Source organism: Camelina sativa, chromosome 4 (assembly GCF_030686135.1).
Source record: "Camelina sativa cultivar CO46 ecotype springtype chromosome 4, ASM3068613v1".
In the NCBI taxonomy this organism is placed as follows: Eukaryota; Viridiplantae; Streptophyta; class Magnoliopsida; order Brassicales; family Brassicaceae; genus Camelina; species Camelina sativa.
In genome coordinates, this window is record NC_141883.1 from 28703343 (window position 1) to 28712552 (window position 9210).

The following is a 9210-nucleotide window of genomic DNA, read 5'->3' on the forward strand; positions in this document are numbered from 1 at the left end:
ATCGCCTAAAATAAGGGGAATTAGGCAGGGAATCGGCGCCTAGATGCTTGCCACGTGTCGTCATGAAACCGTAAAGTTGGGAGCATGTGCTCGGAAATCGGGAGCATGTGCTCCTGGGTCTAAAATCAGCTTCTCTACTCCAATTCAACTCCTTTCTGCTCCGATTGCTCCTGCTGTTCCAATCCTTGCTTTTAGCTTCCTAGCCTCTTATTATAAACTGAAAAGGACTCAAACAACTACAAAACTATCAAATAAACGGGGTCAAAGTGAGTCAAAACCGTAACATATCAACCACCATTAGTGAACTTGACAACATAAAAGTCATAAGCAATAAAAGTCATATTTTTACTATTATCATACCACAATCCAAAGAGAAGCAAATCTCTTTTCAACATGCCAGATAGTAGTCTATGGACATTCAATAATCAAGACCTAGTAGCTAACAAAACTACAAAAGCTGCAACAGTTGTGGTAAACAAAGATGTTTGGAATCTGCAAATCAATTCGTCTCAACGTATTGGAAATCCAAGACTCTGGAATTAGGTGCTGAAATCCAAATCCTCATCCCTGGGGCAGAATCCACATGTCGAAGCGGAAAAAAGTTCTCAATGAAGGGAGAGATGACTCGAACACCGAAAGAGATGCAACGGACCAAACCTGTGTGAGGACAGTACTTGAACAAGCGGTTCACGTTGTCATGGAATTAAACACCACTTCTCTTGGAAACCGCCACAGGCCTGCACCACATCCTCCACATTCTAGGGAAAGATCCCAAGAAAACAAACGTATACAGTACGTCTTGCTCCATGTTTCTTCTTTTGCATCCATGCTCCATATCGTTAGTTACCAGTAATAAGGTGGAGTATTTGCTATGGCTATGGCAAGACGGTTTTGAAGGTTCACAAGCTGGCCTGGCTCCACAAGTGTAGGTGGTGGTCGAACATTGCGAAACTCTTCAGTGTGAAGATCCAAATCTAGATTCTTTACAAATATTATAGACAAATTCACTTATACAAATTCATAAATTTATGAAATAATATCAATTCTCGTATTTTGATAGTCTATCAAACTATTAAAGTGTAAATGATGTATATCTAGAAATTGAATATTTTTTTTAAAAAAAATAGCTATTATTATGACATGTTATAGAATATTTTATATCATTATAGTTTGAAATTACAACATAACAATTGTTTTACAGATATAAGCTTTAAGAGAAGCATACATTATTATACTTGTATATATATATATATATATATATATAAATATTCTTCAAATGAAATGAATTTATTTTGTATCATAAATCCTTCCCCTTTTAATATGAATTGAAAGATATGAATTTTACTGATCAATAATAATAATGGCAGTTTTTTTGTACAAAAACCTGAATTTAATTATCAACTTCTATATTGAATTATCAATTTTTTTGTACAAAGTCCCATATTTGACTATCATAAGATCTTTTCTTGTAAGTGGTATCTTTATAAGTTTTTCCTTGACTCGTTTTGGCATGAATTAGATTGCTGAATGAAGAAGATTATAAAAAATTGAAGATCTAAAAAATTAACTAATTCACAATTATATATATATATATATATATGTGTGTGTGTGTGTGTGTGTGTAAATTTACATATTATTAATTTACGATATTATTAAGAACATAATTTGCATGAGATTTCAAAAAAATTATTATCTTATTATCTTATCGAATTTTGTTATTTTTTACACTGGCCAGACTTTGGACTAGCAAAATTTATTAATTTGTAGTATTTATTAATTTATATAGTATTAATTTATAGAGATTATACTGTATATATATACACATATATACATATGCTAATATAAATAATAAATATTTATCTACTATAAATATTAATTTATAGTGATTATAAGGTGTGTAGACTTGTCTTTATTATAGTGGAAAAAGAGATATATGTAGACTAGATACACATATCTCTGATTTATATGTATGTCTTGGTTTTTTCAGCTTATGGTCGCAGCTACATTGATCTTACTGTGTACAAAACCTATTGACGTTGCTGTATTAGGACCAGTTCCTTTGTTATTGACGGTACCTTCTATTGCAATCATTGGTAGAGAGGTCAGATATGTAGCAAAAATTGATTGTGATTTCCTAATATCATTCACTTGCAGAACATGTCATTAACTATATGATACATTTGTAGATTACTATGTCAGCAGTAAGAGAATGGGCTGCATCTCAAAATGGAAAGCTTTTAAAGGTAAGTTAAATCATTAACATCTATCTCTGATATGATAGTGCCTAAGAGCGTTCTCTCTCTTTTTGATAGTGCAAGGGTAAAGGTAAGCACTAGTATTGAAACTTATAAAACAAAACCTCGTCACTCAACATATATTTACTTTTTTTCTTTGAAATAGCTCAACAAGGTATTTTGAATCTTTCTGGTTCCCTCTCTCTTCTCCAAACAGAGTTCTAATATGTTGCCGTTGTTTCAGGAAACCCTGTTTTTAGCCAAGGAAGCTACATAAATCGCTATTCGGTCTCTAGCTGAAGATATAGATTGCTGCAAGCACTGGGACAAGCTCTATGAGAAGAATCTAGAAGCTAGCTAGTGTTGTTCTTCTTAGAAAAGCTTGCAGACGAATGGAAGGATCATTCCCTCAAACTATCATCATCACCGAGTGATGCTCTCACTCTCAATCGAACTGTGAAGAGCTTCAGGCTAAAAGTAATGCCCCTTACTCATCCAAGCTATACCTTATTTCACCCTCCATTTATTTGTAATACCATCTCTGACCTAACCTGTGTGATGTTCTTAGAACGAAAAAGCTATCAATGAAGGACGAGCGAATGTTTCTCTTCACGAAGAAGCTGACGAGTCCTGCAAAGTGATCATCGGAAGACGTTCCCGTGTAAGTGGCTTCCTCAAAGACGCATCCATTACTCTGACCTCATCTTTTACTTTGTTCTTCATATCTTATCTTTGTAATGTGAGAGTTTTGGGAGTTTGATCAATCCATTTTGTCTGTGTTCTTGGATATGCAATAAAAGTCATATTTTTACTATCTAAAAGCTTATCAAACCACAATCCAAAGAGAAGCAAATCTCTGTTTCAACATGCCAGACAGTAGTCTATGGACATTCAATAATCAAGACCTAGTAGCTAACAAAACTACAAAAGCTGCAACAGTTGTGGTAAACAAGATGTTTGGAATCTGCAAATCAATTCGTCTCAACGTTTTGGAAATCCAAGACTCTGGAATTATGTGCTGAAATCCAAATGTCCTCATCCCTGGGGCAGAATCCACATGTCAAAGCGGGAAAAAGTTCTCAGTGAAGGGAGAGATGACTCGAACACCGGAAGAGATGCAACGGACCAAACTTGTGTGAGGATAGTACTTGAACAAGCGGTTCAAGTTGTCATGGAAGTAAAGAGTACCTCTCTTGGAAACCGTCAGAGGCCTGCACCACATCCTCCACAGTCTAGGGTAAAGATCCCTAGAAAACAAACGAATACAGTACGTCTTGCTCCATGTTTCTTCTTCTGCATCCATGCTCCATATCGTTAGCTCCCAGTAATAAGGTGGAGCATTTGCTATGGCTATAGCTAGACAGTCTTGAAGGTTCACTAGCTGGCCTGGCTCCGCGAGTGTAGGTGGTGATGGAACATCGCGAAACTCCTCAGTGTGAAGATCCAAAGCTAGTATCTTGTAATCAGGATTGTTTCGTATCCAATAGGTAGCACTAAGATCGTAGTGTAACCAATAGATGGAACCGTTGACACATGCAGACTTCCTTCTAGCTTCCACATAGTAAGGAGGAGAACTCGGCAGTTTCCGCCATTCCCCAATGTTGATATCAAGAATCTCAGATTGTTTAGTATCAAAGAACATCCTCACTAGTATCAAAAAATTCACATATTATTTGTTAAATGCATAATTATCATGTTAAACAAGTTATCATAATTGACGAAAGTGTTCACAAAATAAATAAGTAAAAACATATAACCTGATTATCTATTCAGTTAGCATGATAACAAATTATATATCAATAAGTTTACATATATATCGGTGTTACATCCTATTATATCATATTATATATGATACATAAGTTCGATCCACCTGGATTTCCCCAAACACGGGTTCCATACCCCAAGCTTGTTATTTTGATATTTTCCTTGGTTCGTAACAACAGTAAACCGTCGCAGTAAAACATATCAGATATAACGCTTTGATTTAAGTTAGGATAGCTGATACCACCATGTAATCTTCTGAATACATGTACGATAATATCTCCATCCAAATCAGGGTTCAATAAATAAATCCATAAAAACACCGTTGCGATCACTTCCCTTGCTGGTTTGTGGAAGCGTTGTTTTATGAATCCTCGATCATTGAATAAAGCGTTCCACAGTTTGCAAGTAAATCGCAACTAAGAGCATAATTATGGGCAGGATGTTATAAGGGGGAGTTCTTAATTTTTTTATGAATTAATTCTGTATTGTTTTGAATATAAGAACTTATGATTTTTAGATAAAATTTTCTCTTTCATTGGTAGGTTTTAATTTTGGGTCTCTTATTTTTGAAAATATTGTTTTTTTAAATTTAAAAATTTTAAATAGAATAGAAGTGGTATAAATGTGTAAACATTTAAGATTTTATAAAATTAAAAAATATTGCATTTTAATTATTTTTTAAACATACAAAACATAATAAAAACATTAATACATATTACAATAGAAGTACAATTCATAAAAAGAGAGAATGATTTATTTTAATAATGATTTGCTCCAAATTTTGCCCAAATATTCTCAACCAAATCATCTTGCAAGCATTTATTTTTTTCTCGATCACGAACATCCTATCGATTCTTGAGCATAGTAGCGACACATGAAAGCCTGGGTGTTGGAAGCGTGTAGTCAACTTCTGAAGCTCTACTTGACTCCATTTGTGCGAATTCAGTTTCATCAAACAGAGTGTACCCATCTTGTTCGTCCTCTACTATCATATTGTGCAGTATGATACACACTCTCATTATTTTTCCAATTTTTACCTTATCCCAAATAAGAGTCGGGTTTTTGACTATGGCAAATCGAGCCTGCAAAACTCCAAAAGCACGCTCTACATCTTTACGCACAACTTTTTGTTGTCTCGCAAATAAAGCGGCTTTTGGAGTTTGTGGCAGTGGAATAGAATGGATAAAAGTAGACCATTTTGGATAAATACCATCTGTCAGATAGTAAGCCAATTTATACTCATGTCCGTTGACACTATATTTAGCTTTAGGAGCTCGACCATGCAAAATATCATCAAAGACTGGAGATCAATCAAGAATATTGATATCGTTTAATGTACCTGGTAGTCCAAAGAAAGCATGGCAGATCCAGAGATCATACGAAGCCACCGCCTCTAAAACGATTGTGGGCTATCCAAATCCGCGGGTGTATTGACCTTTATATGCGGTGGGACAATTCTTCCACTCCCAATGCATACAATCGATGCTTCCTATCATGCCGGGAAATCCGCGAAACTCGCCAATGTCGATTAGTCTTTGAAGATCTGCTGGTGTGGGTCTTCTCAAGTACTCATCTCCAAATAAATTTACGACTGAATCTGTAAAATTGTCCAAGCATGATAGCGCCACGCTTTCAGAAAGTCGGAGGTATTCGTCAAACGCATCAGCTGCAGAACCATATGCCATCATACGAATTGTTGTTGTACACTTTTACAATGTAGACAGACTCAACCTTCCGGTAGCATCTCTTCTTTGTTGAAAATAGGGAACTTCATTTGCGAGCTTATCCACAATATGAATGAATAATGGCTTGTTCATTCTAAAACGGCGACGAAAAATGTTGGGAGGGTAAATAACATCCTCACTGAAATAATCATTCCACAAGTGGTCATGACCGACTTCTCGATTTCTTTCAATGTGAATTCGCTTTTTTCTTGGTTTAGGTGGTGGTTGACTTTGGATTGGTGGAGTAAGAAGATTTTTCCATACATGATTGGTGATTTGATCGCATGTTTGATTAAAACATTCATCAAGTATGTCATCAACATCATTATGGGAAGAAGAAGCCATATTTAGAGATTTTGGAAATATAGAAAAGGAGTTTTGGTGTTTAAAATTTAGAAAAGGACTTGTGTATTTGATCGGTTTGGTGTGTAGATTTTGTGTGCTACCTTTGGACATTATATAGAAGAAATTGTGGTGTAGAAAACTTAAAATTTGTGGTTTAAAATGATAAAAGAACATGTGTAGTAGAAGTACAAAAATACAAGAGAAAATGTGTGGTAGAAGTACAAAAATACAATAGTACTTATAAAAATATGTGGTCAAAGTACAACATTATACAAAAGTGAATATGTACTTCTAAAATTATGTGGTAGAAGTACAATGCTACAATAGTGAAACCATTTGCTTCTAGCTTCTTTTGGTGTCACGGGTTTAGAATTTGCTCCTTGATCGGCCTGCGTTATAAACTGAAACACACTGAAACAAGAAACAATTCGATGACACTAAAACAAGAAACACACTGAAAAAAGAAACAATTCGATTATACTAAAACAAGAAACACACTGAAACAAGAAACAATTCGATTACACTAAAACAAGAAACACACTGAAACAAGAAACAATTGGATTACATAAACTTGGATTACACAAGCTTGTCCGATTACACAGCCACAAGCTAGTCCGATTACAAAAAACACAAGCTTGTCCGATTACAAAAAACACAAGCTTGTCCGATTACAACCGAATACTTAGAACACTAAAAACACAAACATACTTCGGATTCAACCTGATGACATCATGTCATCAATTAGCTTCTCCTTAAGAGTTTTTTCTGATTCAGTTAGTGAATCCTTTTTAGCAATCAGATTTTCAAGCATCACATGCTTGATATGCTCTTTCTTCATAGCGAACTCTTTCTCTTTCAATTCAAAGTCCTTCTGCTTCATCTCATACATCTTCGAAACTCGATCCAACTGAAACTCCAAGTAAGCTTTCCCATCTTCCTCCACATCAATCGGTTTGGTGTTAGAGCTTTTTTTGGACTTCCCCTTGGCAGCCTTAACACCATTAGGACGGGGCAATGATTCATCCACATCAATCGGATGGTGTGCTTCCTGGTCAGACCCCTCAATACTCGCTCTTACCCTTTTCACTCCATTACCTTTAATATATGTGGAGGCACACCATTTTTTTATCGTATCTTAAGACAAGCCATGCATGCTCCAAGGTAAACCTATGTCCATGATCCAAGGTAAACCTATGTCCATGATCATTAAAGCCATGCATGCTCCAAGGTAAACTTAAGACAAGCCATGCATGCTCCAAGGTAAACCTATGCTCCAAGGTAAACCTATGTCCATGATCATTAAAGTATATCTTATGTGCTAACTTCATCACATCATCTTCATACTGTCCACTAGACTTCTCCCTAGTCGCAGCCTTAAAACATCCAGCGAACTTGCACACCAAGTCGTTTATCCTCCCCCACCTCTGCTTACTGTGACTCGCCTCTCTCTTTGGCCGACCAACAACATTCGGACATGATGCAAAGTATTTCGCAATCCTCCCCCAAAAGGATGCAAGTCTTTGCTGGTTGGAAGTAATCGGATCCTTGCTAGTGTTGAGCCAAGCGCTGACCAACATGGTATCATTTGTTGGTAACCATGCTTGCCTTGACTTGCGGTTTTCTTGTGGGGATGCAGGTGAAGATGGAGCTTCAGAACATGGACTTAGAGAAGGAGAGTAATCGAGGTTTTGGGTATCAAGTTGACTTTGTAGTAGATTCAAATAGCTAGAGGTGGGAAGATATGGATTCATGTATTGTTTTGATCCATATTGCTAAAGGGAGAAGGAGATGTGTTTGTTTGTGTTTATCGAAAAACAAGAGATTGCTACAGCAAGAAGGACTTGTGTTTTGTTTGTGTTAATCGAAAAGCAAGAGATTGCTAAAGCAAGAAGGACTTGTGTTTTGTTTGTTTGTGTTTGAATTTATAAGGTTTAGTTTACATTTATGTTGGTTTAAATTTTGAAATTAAGTGTTTACCTAAACTACAACAACCACACATTAAAAATCTTCACAACCAACTAACACATCAATGACTGACTAGACTATTACCAACACTAGCAAGTACTAAACCTATTTATCACAACCAACAAACAAAAGCTATAACATCAAAGACTACACTAATACCTACACTAGCAAGTACTAAATCTATTTATCACAACCAACAAACAAAACTTTAACTAACACCAAATAAATGCAAAAAAGTTGAGGACGATGATTACCTTCCTTCATGGCCGAAGAGATATGCACATTCTATACTCATCAATGCATCAATCCATGTTTGTCCATTTAACCTCAAAACAAAAGACAGATCCGCGGTTAATGAAGCCCAAATTCAAAATAAAATTAATCATTCATGAACAAGCTAAATCGAACAAGAACAAGGTACTCTAAAATTATACAATCATGTGTCAAGAACATAAACATTTACTAAATCATCATTAGCTACCACAAATAACGACATCAAAAACAACTAATAACAACACAAAACAATCATGTGTCAAGAACCGAAACAATTACATATCCATCTCCAGACATTATCTAAACTTAACCAAAATGGATCATCATTAGCTTACACAAATAACAACACCAAAAACAACAAATAGCTTATGTTGAATCAAGTTAGTAACTTTAATCAGCATTTTGCGATACATTCATGGCCAAATCTTTTCAAATTCATCATAACCGGAGTTAAAAAGTACTCATCTGCTAAAGTAAGGATCAAAACGGAGCACATGAATACCAAGAATCCTAATTTTCTAAGAAACATCAAAAACTCTAATTTCCGATCCAAAAAAAAAAAAAAAAAACCCTAATCATCAAACACTAATCGAGATTGATTCAATCAGTAATTGAATTGAGAATTTTACCTTCTGCTTCCAATTGATTCAATCTCTTCCGATTGAGTGGACTCCCAATTCACGATTCACGATTCCAAATCGCCTTTTCCAAATTGCAATCAGAGCCGATTCACGATTCAATCAAAATATCGCAATGAGACATGCTGACTCATCAATTCATGATGATGAGCATCTCCTACCAAAGCAATCTCCTCTTCCTCCAGATCCAGACGATTCCAAATACAATTCTTCGTTATCTCGCAATCGCGAGAGAAAGAGAGAGAGAGAAAACGAAAGGAATGTGAT

General features: G+C 35.6%; 2 protein-coding genes across 2 annotated transcripts; both read right to left on the reverse strand.

Moving 5' to 3' along the window:
* Positions 1 to 3294: 3294 nt before the first annotated feature.
* LOC147946297 (F-box/LRR-repeat protein At2g43260-like) lies at positions 3295 to 5683 on the reverse strand. Its single transcript, XM_087509567.1, has 3 exons — positions 5476 to 5683; positions 5209 to 5298; positions 3295 to 3881 (listed from the first exon to the last, which is right to left on the reverse strand). The coding sequence occupies exons 1-3, from the start codon at positions 5681 to 5683 to the stop codon at positions 3295 to 3297; spliced, it is 885 nt and encodes a 294-aa protein (XP_087365693.1).
* Positions 5684 to 6782: 1099 nt separating this feature from the next.
* Positions 6783 to 7818, reverse strand: LOC104784274 (glutathione S-transferase T3-like). The gene is made up of 2 exons (XM_010509323.2): positions 7302 to 7818; positions 6783 to 7162 (listed from the first exon to the last, which is right to left on the reverse strand). Exons 1-2 carry the CDS (start codon positions 7816 to 7818, stop codon positions 6783 to 6785), a joined length of 897 nt encoding a protein of 298 aa, XP_010507625.2.
* Between the last annotated feature and the right edge of the window lie 1392 nt (positions 7819 to 9210).